At 37.3% G+C, this 25,769-nt stretch overlaps 1 protein-coding gene across 1 annotated transcript; it reads right to left on the reverse strand.

Annotated features, from left to right (window-relative positions):
• On the reverse strand, window positions 1–23,447 carry LOC121995748. The gene is made up of 9 exons (XM_042549514.1): window positions 23,126–23,447; window positions 21,470–22,891; window positions 21,014–21,380; window positions 19,276–19,360; window positions 9,673–9,729; window positions 2,791–2,850; window positions 2,481–2,699; window positions 852–2,372; window positions 1–555 (listed from the first exon to the last, which is right to left on the reverse strand). Exons 2-9 carry the CDS (start codon window positions 22,857–22,859, stop codon window positions 208–210), a joined length of 4,047 nt encoding a protein of 1,348 aa, XP_042405448.1. The 5' UTR covers window positions 22,860–22,891; window positions 23,126–23,447; the 3' UTR covers window positions 1–207.
• Between the last annotated feature and the right edge of the window lie 2,322 nt (window positions 23,448–25,769).

Raw genomic sequence — 25,769 nt, forward strand, 5'->3', positions numbered from 1 at the left:
TGCTATGCAAGTGACTTTATTACTACTCATGAGAAGATCCTACAAAACAACTAACCAATTTTTCTCTGGTTACTACTACAGTGCAGTTTCAGGCTGCATGGCAGTTATCTAAAGGTAGACAGACAGGCAGCTATTGCACCATTGAGTACCATTTCACAGACTTGGCAGCAAAACACGTGACACCAGCAACTAGAGATTTATAAAGAATTATTTACAAGCTGAACGTTTTTTTGACGAAATAGTCTTGCAATCATTGTCTTGCATTGCTCCTACTAGTTGAACTTTAGAGCTCTTTGGATTTCGAGCTTTCTTTAATTGTCGAGGAGAATGAAGTACAGTTTGTAAGCTTCTGGACGTGTCTCTTTTCGGACTTTCTTGTTTGGATGATACCTGTGATGCTTCCGTATTGAGTAGATTTTGGCATGACCATCCTAAGCCAGGCTGTTTTATAGCCTGATCAACTGTTTCTTGTCTTACCGACAATGGTTGATATGAATGATCCAAGTTACAGTTGCCTTGGTCATTGTCCCACACTGGAGCAGAAGGTAGAAGTTCCTGCAAGAAGAAACACGCGTCATGATGGTAATTAAATTGCAGAGGATGCAAATAAGTTGTACGAGTTCATAATGGTAATTGCTTCAAGTCATTACTCATAACATGAGCAGTGGATAAAAGTCCAACTCATTTTATTCTTCAGTATGATCCATGATAAAGCAAGGTAAACATAAAACACAAGCATAAAGCTATCAAATAATAGAGAGAGAAATGAATTCAAAACAGGGAAATTATCAATCATATTCAACACAGAATTTGAATCTTAAAATTTCTCAGAAATGCACAGTAGATGATACCTTACTAGGGGTTTCTCTAGGTCGAACATATTCAGATTCATCCTCTTCTGAGTCATCGATTTCTTCGCATTCAAACTCAACATTTGCACTTTCATCATCTGAGTCACTTAATTCCTCATGCTCCATTATGATATCTAAATTAGATTCATCTAAATCATTTGTGCACTGGACTCGAGAAACATCAGATATCCGTGCGACTCGTAGTGACTTGACATCTTTTCCACAGCATCCTCTTGAACGGACTAAAGTATCAGGTGAAGCTGCAACTTCAGAACTTTTTTTGTTATAGAGGTGGATTGACATGTCCACATCTGAGCCTTTCTGCATTGCCGGAGACTGTGTCCTTGCACTTCCTAGCTCATCATATTGAAGCAAACTAGCATCTCTAGCCTTTCTTGTCTTTTCTGTTTCTGACACTGAATACAGGTGTATGTTCAAATCAAGGTTGTTTTCCTTTTCCTGATGGCCTGGAGATGCTCCACCAGCTGGAAGTTGTCCGTTACCAACCAAATGTTCTCTCAGTTCACAATGAGATTCATTGAGGAGCCTGCTAGACGAATGGCCAGCTGAAGATTCAATATCAAGACCAGCACTTGCATCACCAGCTTTCTGCAGAAGTGGATGGAAGTCCACTGAAAATAAATCTCCTGGTGCTTCTCTAGAAATTTGAATTTGACTGTTATTGTCTGTCGTTGCAACTAAATGTTCAGATTTTGAGAACATGGAGTCTTTCTGAATTTGACAGCCAAGGAGATAAGTACTAGAAGCAATAGGGTATCTGTTCATCGAGTAATATGATGGAAACCGATCTTCAGATGCATGAAATAGCAATGGATGCATATGAAGATCTGCTTGGGAGACATTTTCTTCAGTGACAGATTGATCTGAAGCAGATCCATCTCGCCGATGTCTAGCTTCTAAACAATCTCCCAGTATAATATTTGATTTTTCTCCTAGCAATGTTACATTACTTTCTCCTTTCACAGCTCCAGGAGACTTTGATGCCTTCATACTGCCATTCTTACTTATATGAGAATGCGAAGAACCATTAGGATGATTTTGGAGCGTTGACTGAGATATGACACGAACCGAAGGAGGAAGATTTATAGGAGGCAAGCCAGGTGCCAACTTGACCACCCGTGCACCTTTGAATTTCCGCCCTGGACCATGTAAGGATCCCAAGTGACTTTGCGGTGCCCCAAGGTTTGAAATAAGAGAATGGTTATTGAACTGTAGATTGTTTGATGAAGTGTATCTGAGATCACCACAATTAGATAATGGATTCATGATTCCTGTGGGCTTTTCTGAATTGGAAGCAGATTTCCCACTAGCATAGGCACCATCATAGAGCACCATGTTAGTAAACTGTATGCTACTCCTGCAAAAGCCTGAAGGAGAAATCTCATACGGCATGCTGTTAGAGCACCCAGTTTCCGAGTCCGCCAGAAATGCTTCATGTACATAAGCTTCATTTTCATTGTCCATGTCTTCTCCACTATTATCATCTTCATTATCATCAGACTGAAATGAAGAGGAAAAAAAAAAATTTAAAAAAAAGGTGTTTAGAAAGATAAAACAGTATTCAAGAACTTGAAACCATCTTAATTCTGCCCATTGTGCAAAACTAACCTCCTTTTCAGCTGCTGCATGCTTATCGTTCATTGAAGCCTTCAATTTTCTTCGTTTTGCTTCATACAATCTCCTTTTTTCTTTGATAGCTTCACTTTTTCTGTAAGACTTCTGAGTTCCAGTAGCAATTCTCCATTGCCGTGGTAGCAAAGAAGGATCCCTATGTGGAACAAAAAATTTCCAAACAGACAACCAGTCCTGTTTAAAAAGTTTGAGTCCCTGGTTTAAACAAACAATCAACAATATAAGAAAGCGCTGCAGTTGTTTTTTATAGTGACCAAAAAGTTATAATTGTTAATTGAATCATCACCTCATGGATGCGGGCTTTCTCATCTGCAGTCAATTCAGAGGTCTTCATCCGCCGCACAGCCTAAGTAAAATTAAGACGTGAGGCAACCAATAGAAAAACCTCAAGACAACTAACAAACCCAAATGATATGGCATTATGCATCCAACAAGTCTAAACCACATATCTGCACAACCACATATCTGCATAAGCCATCCCTAACCTAAATCCAATATCAAGAGGTATAAATAAAATTATTCAATAGCAAATATACAAAATAAATAAATAAATAAACTTCAAAAATTTTTTAATTATAATTACACTTTAAAATTTTTCAAAAAGTGTGATTAATTTTCAAAATTATTTAAAATTGATGAATCAGTCATATCCAGTCTCAAGCTCGGATAAAAGAGGAAGGTTGCATTAAGTTGTCAGCCAACGTGAAACTCTGACAAATGTTCAATTAATGGATCAATTAAACTATTATGCTAATACTAGGTTGCTCCCTAGAAGGAACACGTTGTAGAGTTCGACTGTAACGTCTCAACAATTACCGCTACATCTCCAGAACTCAGATGTAGTGTTAAATATGCAAGAGTTTGCGTTGTAAAGGCTAATTGTAACGTATTGGCAAGGACCGATATATTTCCATAAAAACTTGGATGTAGTGTTAAATAAGCAAGAGTTCTCGCATCATAAGTTGGATAAAAATAAATATTATAGGAAAACTAATAATTATTTGGAACATGGAAGAACCCTCACTGGTAAATTAATGAATGTAGTAGATGCGATGATTAAGAGAAGAATTAGTATTGTGTGTACAAGAGACAAAATGAGTAGGCAAGAAGGCAAAGATGATAGAGAACTCAAGTTTTAAATTATGCTTTGAGTAAAATAAGAAATGGAGTGGATATTATTGTAGATAGTTCGTTAAAGGATGTAATTATAGTAGTCAAAAAATGGAATAGAATTATAGCTCTTAAGATAATAGTGGTGAAAGAAACTAGGAACATAATTAGCATATATGCACCGCAAGTAGGATTAGATGAAGCTACCATACCAAATCAAGGTTTTGGGATGACCTAGATGAAGTATTATAAAATACTCTGTCAAATGGAATGATTTTAATAGGAGGTGATCTAAATAGGCATGTCAGAGAAAAAAAATGAGGAATATGAGAGGATACATAGGGGTTATGGGTTTGAAATGAGAAATGAAGAAGAGAAAACTATATTGGATTTTGTGATAGCATATGATCTTATATTAACTAATACGTTTTTTAAGAAAAGAGAACACTTGGTCACATTCAAAAGTGGGAATAATAAATCGCAAATTGACTTTCTTATAGTTAGAAAGAGAAATAGGAAGATTTGTAAAGATCATCCCTGGAGAAAGCTTAATTACCCAATATAAGTTAGTAGTGTTGGATATAAGCCTTAAGCATAGTATCAATAGAAAAAAATATATATATACAATATATACGACTTCTAAAATTAAGTGGTGGAAGTTAAAGAGTGAGAAGCAAAATACATTCAAGGAGAAGGTAGGAGTAAGCATTAGGTGAAATATACGGTGACTCTAATAGGATATGGGATAAGATGGTATAAGGGCAGCCCGGTGCACGAAGCTCCCACTATGTGGGGTCACGGGGAAGGATCCATTGTACGCAGCCTTACCTTACTTTTTTTTGCAAGAGACTATTTCCAGGATTCGAACCCGTGACCTTTTGGTCACAAAGCAACAACTTTGCTATTACGCGCTCCCCTTCATGAGATAAGATGGTATAGCTAAGAGTGTACTCGGTGAGTCAAATGGACATGCACCAAATAAGTAAGGAATCCTGGTGTTGGAATGAGAAATTACAAGAAAAAGTGAAGAAAAACGAACAGCTTATAAGAATTATATATTTGTAAAAATGAGAAAAACTTAAAAAAAATATAGAATAGCCAAGAAAGAGACTAATAAAATAGTGAATGAAGTAAAAATGGAACTTTTGAACGATTATATTAAAAATTAGATGCAAAAGAAGGGGAAAACGACATTTATAGAATATCTAACGTGAGAGAAAGGAAGACAGCAGGTCGTATCTAAATAAAATGTATTATAGATGAATGCAATAGGGTACCAATTTAAGCTTTTCAATGAAGGTTTAGGTGACCAATTTAAGTTAGGTAATTTAAATACGCCAAATGAGCATAGAAATTTAAATTTTTAGCGTACAATTCAAACTTCAAAAGTAAAACAAGCTTTAAATAAGTACAGATGATAGAGGTAAAGAAGTGCCTAGTGAAATAAAGTATTGAATGACTTATAAAATGATTTAACATGATATTGAAAATAAAAAAAATGTCTTATCAACGGAGGGTAAGTACTCTAGTTCCCTTATATAAGAACAAGAGAAACGTACAAAATTATGCAAACTATAGGAGTATTAACCTAATGAGTCATATCATGAAACTTTGAGAAAGAATAATAGAAAAAAGATTAAGGAGACCACGGAGATCGAAAATCAATTTGGGTTTATGTCTGGAAGGTCGAATATAAAAATTATACATCTTCTTAGACAACTAATTAAAAAATATTGGGAGCAAAAATAAGATCTACATATGGTATTCATTGACTTAGAAAAAACTTATGATAGAGTTTCTATAAAAAAGAGGTGTTAGCGTAACATATATTGAACTAATTAAGGATATGTACGAGGATGTAACGACCAGAGTAAAATCTTCAGTTGGAGTAACTGAAACGTTTTCAATAAAGATATGTTACATCAAGTATCAGTTCTAAGTTCCTATCTTTTTACACTACTTATGGACGAGCTCACGACACACGTTCAAAACACAGTACCGTGATGCATGTTGTTTACAGATGATATTGCTTTAGTAGATGAAACACATGAAGGAGTAAATACTAAACTAGAATTTTAGCGGAAAACATTAGAACAGAAAGGTTTTAGAATAAAGACAAAATATATGGAATTTAAGTTTAGCAATATTAGACATAATAAGACGATTATAAGATAGGAGATGATGAGTTGCAAGAGCTTTAAATATTTAAGAGGGATTGAGAGAAATGTCTTACATAGAATACAAGCAGGATGATTGAAATGGAGGAGAGCATCGAGTGTTTTATGCGTAAAGTACCTCTAAAACTTAAAAGAAAGTTCTACAAAATCGCAATTAGACCTACTATATTATATGGAGCTAAATATTAGACTATGACTCGAGCACATGAACAGAATATGAGAGTTGTAGAGATGAGGATGTTAAGGTAGATGTGTGGACATACGAGGATGGACAGAATAAGAAACAAGAGCATTAAAAAGAAAGTCAGAGTTGCATCTATTGAAAGAAAATCCGAGAGGCACGTTTAAGATGATACGGGCATGTATTTAGATGACCAATAAATGTTCCAGTTAGACAATGATAAATACATGCATCAAACGAGGAAGAGGAAGACAAGAAAAAACTTGGTTAGCAACAATAAAATAAAATAAAATTTATTTAAGTATAGATGAAGACATAATAGGAGATAGAACTCAATAGCGTAAAAGGATTCATATAGCCAACCCCACCTAGTGGGATCAGGCTTGGTTGTTGTGGTTGATTTCTAAAATTGATTATAAGTCCTAAATTAAATTTTCAAGATTATTTTGACAATCCTAAAAATAATTCTTAAGACCATTTGGAAAATTCAAAAATAATATTAGAAATTATTCATGCATATCTGAAATTATTTAAAATTTTAAAATTTATTTAAAAATTCCCCAATATATATTTGAAATTTTAAAATTATTCCTTGAAAATAGTTTATTTATTTTGAAAATTATTTTAAAATTTAAAATAAATTTGAGGAATTATTTGTCAAATTTCAAATAATCTTAAAAATTATAGATTAATTTAAAAATATTTAAATAATTTTCTGAAATAATAGGTGTGGTTAATATTTGAAATGGATTCAAAGTTGGCTCAATCACCGTACTAATCGAGCACAAGTTAAAAACAGCTCACTCAAACTCAAAGCATTCTAGATCACTAAATGGGTGCTCAAGTTAGACCTAATTGAAAGAGTATCCACATATTTCCTCCACCATTTTTTCTTACACATAAGGCATACAAAAGAAATATATAAATAAATTCTTTATCCACTACACCTACCCTCCCACTCCTTAACTTTCCATGTATGTCTAAACAAAGGGAGCCTAACTGCTAGTCCTCCAACCACACATCTATCCACCTTGTTGGATCATCCATCCTCAAGGTCTCCCTTGTGCCAAGCTCCTTCAATCAACACCTAAAATGTCGTCTTCACTTGCGACCATCACTAATCTCATCTTCCCCTCTTCTTTAGCCAAACCCACAAGCTATGTAGTCACCCATCTCTTCTTGCAGAGAAATAACACTTTCTCTGCTACCACTAAACCAAAACGTCATAGCAAGGACAACTCAATCTTTACCCCTCCTAAGCCATTAAATTTTTCAAAATACTCCTACTTGAGGGTTTTGATAAATCAAATTCCCTCAAAATCTAACTTCAAGTCACTATATAATTTCTAAAGATATCCATTAAATCTAAATCCTTAAAATCACCTAAATCAGCATGGAAAATGACGGATTTCCCAAAATACTTTAAAGTTTTCTCAATAAAAAAAAGGGCAACCGGTGCACGAAGCTCCCGCCATGCAGGGTCCCGGGGAAGGATCCATTGTATGCAGTCTTACCTTGCTTTTTGTGAGATGCTGTTTCCAAGATTCGAACTCATGACCTTTTGGTCACATGGCAACAACTTTACCGTTGCGCCAAGGCTCCCCTTCTTAAAGTTTTCTCAATATAAAATAAAAATTCCACAAGATCAAATTCTAAGTCCCTACGTGACTCAAAATTTCAAATTTGATAAATTTGAGCTTCAAGTCATATAGCTAGAATTATCACTAATCAACAGTATGTGAGGCTCAATGGTGGCTCCACTATCACATGAGCAACTCTTTCCAATACCTCATCATGTCTAAGATTAGGTCTACTCTAATACCAATTGTTTACGACCTGCTTAGATGAGAGAATTGAACCATAAACTTATAAGGCTCAACCACTAACCCAAAAATGCTTGTCCAAATTAATAGTAGCTCATTCATCTATGATTCTAGACCTCCTTTATTAACCCACAACTCACCATATGGGACTAAATTAAGGTGTTACACAAATTCTCAAATACAAATTCTGTATCCAATAGTTGACCCTTTTGAGTTTTGAGCACCTAGTTATTAAACTATTATCATTGATATACATATGATATCAATTCATCTTATTTCAAAGTCATCAGATTTGAAATGTCACTCTTCGAAATAGCATAAAATTCTCTAATTTCTGACAAGGACAACTTTAGAACACATCAACTTACTAAAATGCCCTCTAAATTACAACAAGCTCTGAACTAGCTAAACAACCTGTGCTTTGGTTGAAACAAATGCTATTGGTTTGTTATTCATTTCAAATGAATATCAAATCTATTGAGTTCTGCATTGACCAATTTTGCATAGTCAAAATAACTGGATGGTCCACAAATTAGGATGCTGTCAAAATCACTCGAATAAATTAGTTTTAGTTTAAATAAATTTCATTTCACTATCTCAAGTTATACTATACAAGATGAAAATTTTCAAATTCAACCAATTCAAATCAAATGGTACCGAAATTCCTTAGAGATTTCTCACAAGAGATTTCAAGTCCCCCCAAACAAAGTTAAAATTCCTAAAATACCCTACTTTAAGATTCTCTAGATATTAAAGTTAAATTCATTTAATCAAAAATCCAAATCACAACGTGAATTTAGTTCCACATCAAATCCTCACCCGACAAAATTCTCAAATCTGACCAAGGTCCAAGTCTAATCCTAAGAGGTTAAAATTACCAAATCATCCCTACTTCAGAATTCTTTCAAAATCATGTTCAAACTCCCTCAAAATTTAGTTCCAAGTCACTTTGAAACTTTCAAATTCAAGTTTTACTTGACCAAATTTCCAAAACCAAATCTACTTAGACAAGATCAACATTACCAAAATATCATTATCTTAGGGTCCCTTTTGATTGTTCATTTACATAAAATCAATCCCTTGAATTTAAAATTTTAAACCCTAAGTAAATAATTTAATTGTTTGGTGCCTCTTTTAACAATTATACGCATTAGGTCATCTATGCATCTAACTTATATTTTAATACATTTTTAAAAAATAGTTTTTTTACTTGCAGTCCAACGGTAGGTAAAGCTACAAAAGTTGAAAGTTCATTATTATTCATTCCAATTCATTATGTATTATAAGCGTATTATTATTCTTCATGTATTGCAAGTTTATTATTATTCTTCATATATTATAAGCTTCTAGAAACAGCCTCTTGCAAAAAGCAAGGTAAGGCTACGTACAATGGATCCTTCCCCAAGACCCTGCATGGCGAGAGCTTCGTGCACCGGACTGCCTTTTTTATATATTATAAGCTTATTATTATTTTCATGTGTTATAAGTTTATTGCTATTTAAAAGATACCGTAAATAAAATCAATTTTCATGAATAAAAATATTTGACATGTTTGGCACCATGTTTAACACTGTAATCTAAAAAAATGATGAACCAGGTAACTGGCCCGGCCCAACGGAAGTTTTCCACTGATCGCGTAGGTAAATCAGGAAACGCTCACGGCGGGCAAGCCAGCATCCCATGGTTGGACCACTTTAATCTAAGGCTATATTCCAGATTTCAAGGGAGTTATATTTGAGAAATTGCAAACTTTTTAATTCTCCGTAAAAGAGATAGGAGATGGATTTTTTTCTCTAGTAGAATTAAGAAAAATGAGTAAGAAACGCAACACAATAAGTAACTTGTAATGAGCTATGAAAAGTATTCTAAATGCATACCTTGATTGGATTATCAGGTGCCTTAGAAGAACTGCGATTTTTTTGCCTCACAAATATCTACAAGATCAAAGAGAAATTAAAATTTTTATTTAATGGAGGTTGCAAAGAACTAATAAGAAAAATTCAATGGTCCAATAAGAATTCACCTTAGCCTACATTTTCTTTAAAGGAAAGAAAAAGAAGAGAGGAAGGGGCATAGGTAAATAAAATTTGACTGTTTCTTTTGGAAGAAAGAAATGAAGAGAAAAAAAGTCGAGAAATTTGTTACTTTCTTCCCTAATGCTTCCACCTTATCAAGACAGAGAGCAAATCTCCCCTCGCGTATGAACTTAATGTGTCATTCATTTGTCTCCCATCCCTTTGTAGTCATTACATCTTCCTCTTTATAATCGCAGAAACCCCCACACCACCTTCACTACGCCTCCATCTCTTCCTTTCCTTCAAAGAAGTTATTTTTTACCTCTTCTTTCTCTCGTTTCCATATTTAAAATAAATAAATTGGAGTATAAGTTCCAATGAGGTGCATCAATCTAATCCCCAAAAAAGCACTAATGATATCTCAATTTCATTTTCATAAAATACTCAAACGTTGACACTCCAATCACAAATGTATAGTATTGTTATCCCTATATATTCATTCATTTACACAACAAAATATTTAAAATAAAGCTGGTCCAAGATTGTCAACTCAATGTTCTCTTTCTGAGAAGAGATTGAGATATTACTCTTGCATAGCAGTGTCAATCATAATTGTTAGATATTTGGACTGCTTCCATTAAATAAGCATTGGCATTAATTATTTGAATTTTCCAGTGAATGGTTTTAGTTGAAGCATTCAGATTTCTAGCAGTATAAATGTTGCATAAGGACTTCAAAGCGATAGTAGCAAGAACTTGGTCTGAGGTCTGACTGACAGAGAATCTGAAGAAGCTTTAGTCCTTTCTAGCTGGAACATACAAGATTTTGGAAACATCCATACAAGATCACTTCAATACCAAGCTGAGCCCATATTTGGAAGACCTGGAGATCGGACTAGAAGGAGGAGTTGGATAGAGTACTAACTGAAAAGGAATTATTAGGGTTTCAGAAGGCAAGATCAGATTGGATTCAATGGGATGACAGAAATACAAGCTATTTCCATTCAAGGGCACTGATGAGAAGTAATAGACACAGAATACTTGGACTGAAGAACACCAAGGAGTGTGGGAAAGTGATCAAGGGACTAAAAGATATGACAGTACAGTTTCAGAGTAACCTTTACAAGTTTGGAGATTAGACGTCCTGGTAAGCGGCTGGTGGGGGCCTTTCCCTCATGGAACAGAAGAAATTACCTAGGGCTTGAAGATCCAACCCAGTAGGAAGGGGTGATGCAGCTTTCTTAGAACAAAACTGGAATATTGTAGGGGAAAGTATCCAGATTCATTAGAAAGGCATTTGAGCACAAAGGAGAACTAAGAAATGTGAGCTATACCTTTCTATTTCTGATTCCCTAGGTGAAGCATCCAAACTAGGTCAGTCAATTCAGACTGATAAGTCTATGTAATGTTTCTTACAAGTTAGCAACAAAGACAGTGGACGACAGAATCAGTCTGATCCTAAAGTAATTAATCCCTCCTTTCCGAACAAGATGTGTACCTAGACAAAACATTCAAGATAATATAATACTGGCCCAAGAAGCCATGCACAACTTTAGGAATTCTAGAGAGAACAAAGGATACATGATGGAAAAGGTTGATCTAAAAAGCGAATAAACTGGGAGTTCATTGATGACACTCTGAGGAAGGTAAGACTACCACCTACACTCCACAGTATATGGTGGACTATGTAACAACACACTGGTTTCAAGTTCCATTGAATGAGAAGTGACTGGAAGCTTTAAGAGCTCTACAGGACTCAGTTAAAGATGCCTGCTATCTCCTTATGAGATTATACTATAAATAGAGAGATCATAGCAGTTAACCCAGGCTGAAGCTGATCAGAGTAATTGGAAGGGCCTACGTTTTGGCAAAAGGGGCCCAACCATTACTCACCTATTCTCCGCAGACAAATTAGTGATATTCACTAAAATGTCAATTGTTAAGAATAAAACAATCTTCTCCAAGGACTGTCAGGTTTCAACTAGAAGCATAGTGAAATATCTGGGCACATACTTGCAGAGAGGCAGGCCCACCAAAGTCAAACAGTTGGAGGTGGTAGAGACAATGAGAAGGAGATTATCAGGGTGGTCAGCCTAAAAGCTTTCAGTGGAATGGTGGGTAACACTGACTCAATCAGTCTTAATAGCCATCCCTAAGTACAAAATGAAAGCCTGAAAACTCCCTAGCTTGGTGTGCGAATAAATGAAGGAGATGTGCATGAGAATCATCTAAAGAGACACGCTAGAAAAGACAAGTTGTCACACAGTCAATAGGCATCAGATCAAGAAACTCAAGGGAGAAGGGGACCTTGGCATAAGAAGCACAAATGAGCAAAACATAGCAAATATTGGGCAAGTTTTGTAATGTCAGATGACAGGGAGAAACTGTTTTCGGTAAATGCTCTGGAAGGAATATATGGTGGAGGGAGAAGATGCAGCAGATGGGACTTTGTAGTGAAAGGATTGGATTCAGCCTTATGGAGGAGTATTTGTGGCCTATGGAGCTATAGCAAAGATGGTTATGCATGGTGTTAGAATAATTATAGGGGTATTTCTGTCTTTTGATGTATATCTTCTTTTCTATATAAAGGCCTAACTCGTGGTTCCCAATACACGAGAATTTAGGTTTTACTTTCTACATGGTATCAGAGCCAAGTTAAAACCCTAATTTCTTTCCTCTACCCGCGCCGTCTTTCTGTCACGCCGTCTGTCTTTCTGTTCTCGCTTCCAGATCCCGCATCGCGACTGCGCCCCCGACCAACTCCTCTAACACCGAGTTGAGTACTCGATCAAACTCCCTCTCCGCTGAACTCTGCGTCGGCGCCGACAGAGACAACGCTGCTCCTTCTTCTGCAGAAGCCCCGGCGAACGATCGAAGCCTCTCCGCCTCGGCCGATTCCTTCCGAGGAACAGCCGCCTCCTCTCTGAGCCCCGGCGAACGGTCGAAGCCCCTCCGCCTCGGCAAACGGTCGAAGCCCCTCCGCCTTGGCCGATTCCTTCCGAGGAACAGCCGCCTCCTCTCTGAGCTCGCGCCTCCTCTTCTGCAAGTTCTCTGTAGCCATCCAGCGTGTAGGGGGGCGACGGCTGCTTCCTCTGAGGCTCGCGACCAAGGATTGAGCACAAACCAACCCCTGTGCACGAACCCCTGCGCCCAGGTCCTCCTTTCGTGACCCCCGTCTCGCGACCAAGGATTGCTTCTGCGTTCTGATCCCTCGCGGGAGAGGAGCACGAACCCAGGTCCTCCTTTCGTGCCTTCAGATCCACTCGTTAACCTTCACCTCTGCCCCTGCTCTGTCACCAGCAGCCAACAAGCAGAGGAGCACGAGCCCAGGTCCTCCTTTCGTGCCTTCAGATCCACTCGTTAACCTTCACCTCTGCCCCTGCTCTGTCACCAGCAGCCAACAAGCCCGCCGCCTGAAGAAGCAATCTCTTTCAGCAGAAGCAAGCTCAGTTTATCTATTCATGGCTACATCTGGCGCCCCAAAGCCAGATATTTCAATCTTTACCAACCATATTACTGCACCCCTTTCTTCCGAGCAGTTGGATGGTAAAAATTATATCTCCTGGGCATCTCACATTGAACTTTGGCTTGTTGGACAGGGGTATGAGACACATCTCACTCAAACTGAAGAAGATGTTCAAGACGCCGATCGTCCTCTGTGGAAGAAGGTTGACGCTCAGTTGTGTTGTATTATCCGAGCCACCATCCATCCATCTCTCAGGGATGTCTTCCGTACTCACAAAACCTGTAAAGCTGTTTGGACACAGGCTCAACAACTCTTTACAAACACCTCTCGACGACTCTATCAAGTTTGTGAAGATCTCATGACCATCCTCAGCGCTCATCAGATTAAAGATTCAATGTCAACTTATCTGGATTCAGTCTCTAGTCTTCTTTGTGATTTCAATGAACTGCTCCCACCTGCGGCCAATCCTGCTGAAGAGCTTGAAAATCGAAAGAAATTTTTTATGTCTCTGGCTTTATATGGTCTGCCCACAGATTATTCTCATGTTCGTGATCAGATCCTGGGTAGCCCCACAGAAGCTACCATGGACAATACCTGGGCAACTCTTCTCCGTGTCCCGGCCAAAGTCTTGACGATACCTGCCTCCTCGTCAGCGTTGGTCTCTCGACACAAAGGACCTCCACCTCGCAAGGGTGGCAAAGGACGCCCTTGGTGTGATCATTGCCACAAACCGGGACACACGATTGATAAGTGCTGGAGTCTACATGGTCGTCCTCCTTGTGCTGCTCAGATCGTTCAGAGTTCTGTTGCTTCTTCAGCTTCCACTTCCCAGTTACCACCTGATCCGACTCCAACACCTTCCTATACTGACTTTCTGAAATGGTTTGAGGATCGTCAGGCTTCTGGTTCCACTGCTACCATTGCACACGCTGGTGCTTCCTTTGCTGGTATATCTCGTTCTTCGAGTCCTTGGGTTCTTGATTCTGGGGCCACCGATCATATCACTGGTAATAAATCCTTATTTTCCTCTCTCACTACTTCTGGTACTCTACCAATGGTCACTATGGCCAATGGTTCTCAAACTCAATCCCAGGGTATTGGTATTGTTCATCCTTCTTCATCTCTTTCCATTCATAATGTTCTTTATGTTATCGGCGCTCCATTTAATTTATTGTCAATAAGTCAACTTACTCGATCTCTTGATTGTGTCATTTCTTTTACTAACACATCTGTTTCCTTACAGGACCAGAGTACGGGGAGGATGATTGGCTTCGGATGTAAATCCCATGACCTATATCGGCTTCAACAACCCTCTTTTGTTGGTTCGGCGGCGGCATCTCCACTACTTATTCATGCTCAGTTGGGACATCCAGGTCTTCATAAATTGAAACAGTTACATCCTAGTCTTTCTCACTTAGAGTCTTTATCTTGTGAGTCGTGTCAATTGGGTAAGCATATTTGTAGTTCTTTTTCTCCTCGCATTGAGAGTCGGGCTATGTCTCCCTTTGCTTTGGTTTATTCTGATGTTTGGGGTCCGAGTCGTGTTTCTTCTACAATGGGGTCAAGGTATTTTGTTACTTTTATAGACGATTTTTCCCGTTGTACATGGTTATATCTAATGAAGGATCGTTCAGAATTGTTTTCTATTTTTGAATCCTTCTTCCTTGAAATAAAAACTCAATTTGGTACTTCCCTTCGAACTTTGCAAAGTGATAATGCACGCGAGTATTTGTCTACTCAGTTTCGTAGTTTTTTGGCATCTCATGGTGTGTTGCATCGCACGTCTTGCCCTCATACCCCTCAACAGAATGGGGTTGCAGAACGCAAGAATCGTCATCTTCTTGAGACCATTCGGACTCTTCTTCTCCATTCTCATGTCCCTCTTCAGTTTTGGGATGATGTCGTACTTACTGCGTGTTATCTCATCAATCGCATGCCTTCAACCACTCTCCAGGGTAAAATACCTCATGAGGTACTTTATCCGCATCAGTCCCTTCATCCTCTACCACCTCGGGTCTTTGGTTCTATATGTTTTGCTCATACTCTTAATCCCGGCATTGACAAACTCTCTCCCCGGTCTCATAAGTGTGTGTTCCTTGGGTACCCTCGGTCTCAGAAAGGGTACAAATGTTATTCCCCTACTCTTCGTCGGTACTTCATATCTGCTGATGTCACATTCTTTGAGTCGGTTCCTTTTTTTGGTCCTTCCACTTCACAGGCTGAGGTTTCTCCCTCTCCACCTGCACCAGTAACTATCTTTTGTCCTCCGGAGGCGCCTCTATCATCTTCAGTCTCGTCTCCTCCTTTGCAGGTTTATCAGCGTCGTCCTCGTTCTGCTTTGCCGTCGACCAACACTGACACTACTGTGGGCACATCTTTGGAGCCAAGTCCTTCGCCGTTTCCTCCGGTCCCATCTCCTGACTCTGAGGTTCCTATTGCACTTCGAAAGGGTACACGTTCTACTCGTAATCCTTCACCTCACTATATTTCTTTAAGCTATCATCGTCTTTCACCATCCTATTATTATTGTCTGTCTTCCTTGTCGTCTATTTCTCTTCCAAAGACTGCAGGTGATGCCTTTGCCCATCCAGGTTGGAAACAGGCTATGTTTGATGAAATGAGTGCCTTACAGAGCAGTGGGACTTGGGACCTCGTTCCTCTACCTCCTGGAAAGTCAGTGGTTGGTTGTCGATGGGTGTTTACTGTAAAAGTTGGTGTAGACGGCACGGTTGATCGACTTAAGGCTCGTCTTGTCGCTAAAGGCTATACTTAGGTATTTGGATTGGATTATGGAGATACTTTTTCTCCTGTTGCCAAGATGTCCTCTGTGCGTCTTTTTCTATCTATTGCTGCAATTCGCCATTGGCCCCTTCATCAGTTGGACATCAAAAATGCATTCTTACATGGTGACCTACTCGAAGAAGTCAACATGGAGCAACCTCCGTGTTTTGTTGCTCAGGGGGAGTCTTCTGGTCTTGTATGTCGTTTGCGGAAATCTTTATATGGTCTCAAGCAGTCACCCAGAGTATGGTTCAGTAGATTTAGTACCGTAATTCAACAGTTTGGCATGACTCGAAGCGAAGCTGATCATTCTGTCTTTTATCGCCACTCATCTACTGGATGCATCTATGTAGTGGTTTATGTTGATGATATCGTCATCACTGGTAATGATCATCTTGGGATTTCACAAGTAAAACAATACCTTTTTAAACATTTCCAGACAAAGGATCTCGGCAAACTCAAATATTTTCTAGGGATAGAAGTGGCACAGTCTAAAGATGGGATCATTATATCCCAAAGGAAGTATGCAATGGATATTCTGGAAGAAACAGGAATGCTAAACTCAAAGACAGTCGACAATCCCATGGATCCTAATGTCAAGTTCCTACCAAATCAAGGGGAGCCTCTTTCAGATCCTGAACGGTACAGGCGATTGGTAGGGAAACTAAGTTACCTTACTGTCACTCGTCCGGATATCTCATTTGCAGTAAGTGTAGTAAGTCAGTTTCTTAGCTCTCTATGCAAAGAACATTGGGATGTCGTGACTCGCATTGTTCGATATATCAGGGGTGCACCAGGAAAGGGTCTTCTATATGAAAACAAAGGACATACTCAAGTCGAGGGATATTCTGATGCAGATTGGGCAGGATCTCCCTCTGATAGAAGAACCACTTCTGGATTTTGTATATTTGTCGGAGGTAACCTTGTTTCTTGGAAAAGTAAAAAACAGAATGTTGTGGCAAGATCCAGTGCAGAGGCAGAATATCGAGCTATGGCTATTGCTAGTCAAGAACTTATATGGTTAAAACAGTTGCTTCAGGAACTAAGGTTTGGAGAGGTTACACAAATGTCACTCATATGTGACAAATGTCACTCATATGGTTAAAACAGCCGCTATGCATATTGCCTCAAATCCAGTATTTCATGAGAGAACAAAGTATATTGAAGTTGACTGTCACTTTGTCAGAGAGAAAGTCATATCTGGAGAAATATCTACTAGTTTTGTCAATTCAAATGATCAGCTAGCAGATATATTCACTAAGTCACTTAGAGGTCCCCGGATCGATTACATATGTAACAAGCTTGGTGTATATGATCTATATTCTCAAGCTTGAGGGGGAGTGTTAGAATAATTATAGGGGTATTTCTGTCTTTTGATGTATATCTTCTATAAAGGCCTAACTCGTGGTTCCCAATACACGAGAATTTAGGTTTTACTTTCTACACATGGAAAGTGGGTAATCGCAGAACTATCAAATTTTAAATTCTGGGATGATATGTGGAATAACTCAATAAGCCTGCTGCAAGGGAAACTCTAACAGGAGAGCATAAAAGTTTTGTACTAGCAGACATAGCAGGTGGCAATTTGAAATGGAAATGGCATAGACAACCTGGATAGTCCAGAAACAAAACAAATTTATTTGGCAGAAAACAACAAATGGTGCTACAATCTGAAGTGTTGCTATAAGTTTCTTAGAGGGGATGGAGGCTAGAGCGCAGTTAGAATGGAGGATTGTCAGGAAGAAAATATATTACTGACAAGTACCACAGAGAATCAGGCTCTTCCTGTGGGAGACACTAAACAACAGCCTATTAATACTCAAGTGTTTCAGCAGATGGATGGAGATGACTCGGGGAAGATAGAGGTGGATGTTGCAATAGATCTAGGACTTGGCCCAGTGGGAATAGGTAGATCACTAACAAATCAGGAGGAGGAGGAGGAGGAGGAGGAGGGGGAGGGGGAGCATTCTTCATGACAGCCATCAAAACCACCTTTGCGTTTGTACCTCAAACTATATGAAGTCAAGAGGGAGTATGGATGTAGCATGAGACAGAGGAGCAATAAAGTTTATTATCCTCACTGATAGCTTAGAAGCTTGGGGACAACCATATACACTAGTATGCAATCATAGGATGAATGAAATTGGCAAAAAGAGAGAAGACTGGAAGACGACCATAAACCCCAGGCCTTGAGAGTTACATAGGGTTGAGGAGTGGTTGGCCAAGGAAGTGAAGAGAACCAGATGTGGGTGGATTGTTGTGGATTCCAGGCCTATTAGCAGGTGAGGAGACTGCAAACAGTGTAAATATGGAATATAATGGATAGTTGTAAGTGGGATTTAAAGCAATAAGTGTGAGTTGCACATCCTCTTTCCCAACAGGGAAAAGTAGAGAGAAAAGAAAAAAGGTAACCACAAAAGAATAACCTTAAAAAATATATAAAAAATGGCAAAAGCACATTTTGTTATAATTCACAAACTTATCATAAAGAAAAAAAAACAAACAAGGTTTGATCTCTTGGCCAATGCAGGAATATGGGATAATTATTTCCTTCATTCGACAAACTGTAGCCATCACAGGTCAACTTTATCAACACTCAGTAATGAGTCCAAGCATCCTCGACATAAAATAAAAAAGGCAATTAACTTAGATCTAATCTCTATTGGATCCATCAAAGAACAGAAGCAAGGACTAAAAGATAAGTTATTAGACACTATAAACTCGAGAAAGTAGAAACCATGCAATCCTGCACTCATTTACTTCAAGATTTTGATTCTCCTCTTATTACCATTTCATATCAAGGAGTTAGCATATGAATATACAAGTTGCGACATCTCATACATGTGCACAAAATATCACATATCATTATACAAGAAAACACAGATCATAAGACCTATGAGCACCGACAAAGAAAAAGGAAGTATGACAACCTACCAATTAAATGAATTCCTACGGCAAACACTGATTTATTCATCAATTTCTCTACAAACAATTATCATCAAATTTTGCTCATGAGTTACAATCCTACCAGACAGTCATTTTTGTCTAATTTAATAAGTTAGAACAGCCATAAAATGAGAAAACTGACAATGAACCCAACAAATTTTGGACAGCAGGAAAATCCATTTTCAAGGTAAATATCGCCAGAAAAATTGCCTGTCACTAATTATGTTGAAAACCAGTTCTGTAAACATCATTGAGACAACAAATAGGACTAACCTGATGCTTCGATTTACAAGGTAGAAAATGCTTTTGTATGGATTCCCAGTCACTGTTGTATTTCATCAGCCCCATTGCTAATAATCTGTGTGATATCTCCATATTAGAACATACAATACTAAAACAAATGAACTATATAGAAGAATTATAGAAGTACTATGCATAAAAGAACATGATGAATCATAATGTTCAAAGCATGGGTATCAGCAAGTGATATTCCTCAAACAAAAAGGCAACGAGCCCCAACATTTCAAATTATCTAGATTACGTGTTTCTTCGATAATTATTCTTGGTTAAGTATTCCTTGCAGTTCATTATTCATTTCCAAAAACATGCCAATATAACAAACTGACATTTCTAAAGTTCCTAAAGCATTCAGCAGCATGATCAGGTTCTAAGTTCACCTGTTAGTATATGAATATGCATGTTGGTGTGTTTTATATGTGTATGTATGAATCGTGTATCTAATTAGAGCACATTCTCCACAAAAATTGGAATCTTGAAATTGGTTAATCAATAAGTGTGACAATGCGCATCAAAAAGAAATGACATCTCTAAGCTGTCTTCAATTTTGAAGTAGAATATTTCTTGAATCAAACTGTGCAATGCAGTTATTTTTTTCATAAAATCTATGCTCAGGGATGAGTGCTTCCATTTGATAAAAAACTCAAATGTCAGGAAAGTAATACAGGGAAAATACTTGAGTGGCTCATTAAACTATTGAAAGCACTAAAAATAAGATGCTAAACATAATATGATCTTTTTACAATGATACAGAAATAAAAATATGGCCCTAGACACCAACCACTTTGCTTAACAAAATATCAAACAGAAAACCATTAAAAAAAACACAAGTTTACGAGGATTTTCAGAAATAAATGCAGTAGTAAATGATAGCTATTGGGCATGCCTCATCAAAATACTGCGAGACAGACAGATGCTAAACATAATATGATTATCTTTAACAAACACATAGAACAACAGTATGGTCCTAGACATTAACTATCTGCTCAAGTAAAATGTCAAAAAGAGAACCATACAACAAAATATACAGGTTTATCAAGATTCCTACAAAGACAAAGTAAACTATGATAAATGCAGTAAATAATCATCCTGGATTGAGTTTATGGGAACCATTCTGGACTTATTTTAGAATCTGGCCCGACTAAATGGTCTAATAGTACAACATCTTTGTGTTATAATAGATGTAACACCTAGATAAGCTCCCTATGCTTTCAACAGCTAACAAAAAGTTATTAGCATGCTGTAAACAGAAAACACATAAGAGATGTAAATTGGTGTAAATATCAGCCTTGCCTTCATCTCTACAATCCATTACTCGAAAAAGCAATCCCCATATAGCTTTATCCTGATAGCATAACTAGTTAATGAGCCTAAGATTTTCTTTTTCCTCACCACTGAGAATACTCTAATACACCAACATCACCCCATATTTTATGAACCAATAGATGGAAGTATCGAGAAATACAGCCATTCCCAGTCCCTTCAATTGCAATGCTTTATTGTTTGCAACATGCAAAATAAGTATTAGGTTGAGCACAATAATACCAATCAACAACTTGAAATGGATAGCAATGAAAAGTTATGATCAAATAGTCACTAAAGTTTCACAGAAGGGTTGCAGCACTAGCACATTTTTAAATTGTTTCCACTGAACGAGGGATCTTGTGGCAAACAAGAAAAAGTGATTAGAAAAAACCAAAAAAAAAACACTAACCCATCTTCTGCATCAGTGAAGAGCACGCGATTAGCAACAGCTGCAATGGGAGGCTTGTGAGGAAATAAAGATAAATTAAATAGAGGATAAAACCTCTGTGCTAATTTGGCAATGTCCGCAGGAACAAGAGCAACTGTTTGCTTCTTGGTATTTTCCACAAGTGTAGCTGCTAAAGACTTTCTGGGTGGTAATTGACCAGCTGAAAGTGTAGAAGTGCTCCTTGAGGACATAGCACTCGACTCACCAATAAAAGAGTCCTCTGTTCCCATCTGAGAGGTATGCACAGGAATTGGGAAAAGAGGTTCCCTTTTTAAGTGATTCTTATCAAGTGGGTCCTCCAAATGACTTTGTCTATACCTTGAAACAGCTGCAATTAGCAAGAGCCCGTGTTAAAGCATATAGAAAAGCAAAAAAAGATGAACGCACCACAAGATAAATGATATCCTGATCACTTACTAGATGAAACATCAGCCATATAACTCTTAACCATCCTAAGGGGAGCAACATCAAAAATGGAAAATATGGGATTATCTATGGAAGGAGTCCAGTGAGAAAATTCAGAACTCTCACAAGAATCAATCTGCACTGATGCGCGGAGATAAGTGGGCTGAAAACAGGATACATCATGTGGTATTTTTCTCCAAGCCAATGCTTCTTCATGTCTGGCAATCATCTCCATGATCAACTCTTGAATGTCCATCACTACCTTTTGGCGGGAAGGTTCAAGCACACTAACAGAGAATATCTGTATAAGGAGTTGAATATGCTCATGTATCTGACAGTATAGCTGTCCTAATTGTTGAAATGTAAAACCATGGGATGAGTCAACCCCAGAAGGGGAAAATGAACATGAGAAGGTTTCAGGAGAAGGGAAATGCAATGCAAGGGTAGGCACTGGAGCTATTTGTCCATTTGAGATATATGGTAAAATAGGGCGAAGTGGTATCTTCTCCAGCCCCATAAAGTATTTCTTCTTTTCAGCAGTCTCCCTCAACCGTTTCTTCTGCCGAGTTTCTGGTCGATGAGTGTTTTCCTCAATTTGGTCAACTGCCCTCTTGTCATCGTCAAAGCTTTCCTCAACATCACTTTCTAGTGCCTCCTCAATTTCTATTGCAAAGTCAACATCATCTTCATCATCATCATCCAAAATTTCATCATCATGTCCCATCTGTCTGTTATCATCTCCTTCTAGCAAAACAGCCGCAAGAAACTTACGGTACTCCTCTTCCTCATTGACATTTTGAAAGTCATCATTATCATCAGATTCCTGAAGAAAATCCTCCAATTCTTCTAGTGTATAATTTGCTAGAGAATGGCGGGCTCTAGTGCGCTTGCAAATTGCATCTTCATCATCTATCTCAATAGCTGGTCTCTTGGATATTAATGGATGTGAAGAACTCATACCGGTTTGTTGCAACTCTTCTCTGCTCGGTTCTTCAGCAACAGCCTTTTCTTTCTCAGGTGCGACGTTGTAATTACTTCCTTCAAGACAACCTGATTCATTTGCCTTACTCGTTGGCATATCTGATTGATTAGGCTTAGGCTTTTCTAGAACAGTATCATTCTTCTCAGTTAAGTATCGATCCACCAGTTGGTTGCACATGGCCCTCTTTTCATCTTCAGCACCAGACTGTAGATTGTAGCAGAGAGTGCTAGCTGATGCACCATCATCGTGATGCTTTAAAGAACTTGCGCAGTCTTCACTAACATCATCACCATGGCATTCATTGTTTGAACTTAAGCCAGATGAGGCTTCTGACAGAGTTTCACCTCTACGTGTGGGATTGAAGTCCACATCATCTTCATCCTCATCTTCTTCAACTTCCATATTCACATTGTCATCCATCAACAAATTGGCGATAGAAGATTGACTATCCACTGTGCAAATAATAACACCAGCAAAGTAAATCACTAGGCAAATTGTACCATTTCCACCTCGAAAGAATAATCAATATTAATAAGAAATAATAGAAATTGACCAATGCACCACAAGTTCAATTAGGGTTACCATTAAATGGAAACCACCACTTTTACAATAATCGCTAGATGAGCCAAAAAAGGAATAGGGTTGATGAAAAGTGATCCTCTACTTTCAATTTGATATGCACATACCCAGCAGTTTTCCTGTTCGGTTCTCTCGGGAAATCCGTGGGAACAGCTTTCGCCCGATTTCTGAGCGCCCGCACAGTTTAGTCGACCAGATTAACCACGACGTGTGACGATTTTCTCCTCCTCAGACAGGTGAGATTACGAGCGGAAGAGGAGGGAGAGTGCGAAGGGAGCAGGGGTGGTGGATCCAGAGGCGGTAAAAGGGGAGAAAGGGGGAAGAGATTGGGAGGTGCAGCAAGGAGCCGGCGGCGAAAAACAGCGGAGGGCTCGAGTTTTTCGTTGCTCGTCCGGAGGAGGAGGAGGAGGAGGCGGAGGCACATCCGCAAGGAGAAAAGTTATTTTCAGTTTAGCCCTAGATCTTTTTCAGTTTAACCCTAACTTTTTGTTTATATTATTTAATTCATAGGCTAATACAGGGACCACTAAATGGCAATTCATAAACATCTCGTGCCAATTAGTTAATCTAAAATTAAATATATTAAAAAAGATTAAAATCATAAAGGTTTTTTTTACAGAAATATTTTTACAGATATATGAAAAAACAATCATACTTCTTAGTAATCATGTAGGTTAAAATATTTTTATAATTTATTTATCTGTATCTAATTAATTAGGAGTTAGCGATATTAGATTATCATCTTTTACTTCATTATAATGGTTTTTTATATTTTTGAAAAAAAAAGTTTTTAATATTTTTCAAACAATAAATGTCCTTTTAATTTTTTTTTCCTCTTAAAATTTAAATCCTCTTAAATTAAACAGATTATAGACATATAAAGTTATCTATATTTTAAGTTTAATTTATTTTTAAAATAGTGTAATAAAGAAGTAGTGTGAAAAATAACCTCCCTTACATAATTAATATAGAAATAAGCATCGAAAATAAATAATGTTTTATAAAAGCTTATTATAGAAATTTGATGCATAAAATCCTAATAAAAAAAGTCTAATAAAATTTGAATATTATAATTTTTATTTTTATAAAATTAAAATTTATTTTTTGAAATACACGGATTTATTTTTATTCTTATTCATATATTTTTTTATTATTGAATAACAAAATTCAGATTACGTAGAATAGAAATAAATTATAATATGGAAAATAAAATAATCTCATAAGAGAAAATCATATGTCTTTTTGATATTTTTTTTCAAAAACGATTTGATAGTTTTGATAAACAAAGACATTCCAATGACTTTTGCTCATGTTAATTAATTTATTTCCTTTACACATGAAAAAACATTTATTTCTTCAAATATTCAAAATTTCCGAAGCGGTCAAATTTGACTTGCTCTTTAAATAATACCCTTTTTTTCTTTTAGGTGTCATAAATATATAATACTAAAATGAAATTGATTTACAATTACAATTCATCATAGGGATCTATCTCAAAATGAAATTTATTAATGCATAGGGTTGACTAATATGAATTTAGTTATCTCAAAATAAGATATTTGGTATAACATGGTTAGCTAAATGATAATGAAGCGATCAAATGGAAAGACTTCTTTTATTTTTATAATTCAATTATCTTCCCAGCAATTAGGGATGGACCAGGACTTGTCGTCCCCTCTTAATTTTTAAAAATAAAAAATATATAAGGTATAAGAATAGGTAGTGAAAGAGAGGTGAATGGGAGGTAACTACATGGTCACCTCCCCTCAACATAAACACATACATTTCGTCCTCTCGATATGAAATTTTTGGCTCCGCCCCTACCAACAACCAAAACTAATGTCCCAAATTCATTGTTTTTATAATTTAGGTGTCTAGGTAATGATATGTAATGTATCATAGTTGAGATTTGAATCCATATTTAGTATAATTGACTTACCAGTTGAAATGAAAACACAATAAACATAATTGACAATGGCTAGCACATGAGGTGTTGTCATCATGAGGTCTGGGGTTCGAATCTCAGTAAAACAGAGGTAAATGTCTCCCTTATGTGTTAGTCACTATTCCAAAGGCTAGTAGCCGCCCGTGATTTACCTCTTCCGTGTTAGCCTTGGGACGGATTGGCGGGGGCGCTAAAGAAAATTGCCACCATTGACTTGTACTGAGCAACATTCATTGACATAGTAGGGTAAGAGTTCAAATCTCGATAAAGTCGAGAAAAAAATCCTCTTCGTACTAGTCAATTATAGCTTCTTGATTTATCTTCTCACAGATGGTCATGAGATCGACCGTATAGAGCCATTAGGATGACGAATTTTATTTCTTACTAGTATTGATATTGTACTGAGCAAAGTATTCGTCACTACATCTAAATCACGCAAGGTATGACAATATTTTGAAGAAAATTCATAATCTCAACTATCACATAATGAAAATGACTTGATTACAGAAAGAAATAATGTTTACAACTTCTCTTGCAGGCTTTCTTCTTATCCAATTCGTCACACCTCGCATAGAAATGTTCAATGGCTATCTGCATATGAACAAGATGCATGGAAGCAAGCAAATGCTTTTCTTTGTAGTTTAAAATTTCATTCTTACTATTTTTTACGTGTAGATATGATCATACTTAATTTAAGGAAATATATATTTGATGTACCATTTCAGCATATAATAATTGACATAAACATAGCACGGAATAAATACTGTACAAACAATTGCATAAATGGAAGAAAAAAATTGAGATAT

Source organism: Zingiber officinale, chromosome 6A, assembly GCF_018446385.1.
Source record: "Zingiber officinale cultivar Zhangliang chromosome 6A, Zo_v1.1, whole genome shotgun sequence".
NCBI classification, from domain to species: Eukaryota; Viridiplantae; Streptophyta; class Magnoliopsida; order Zingiberales; family Zingiberaceae; genus Zingiber; species Zingiber officinale.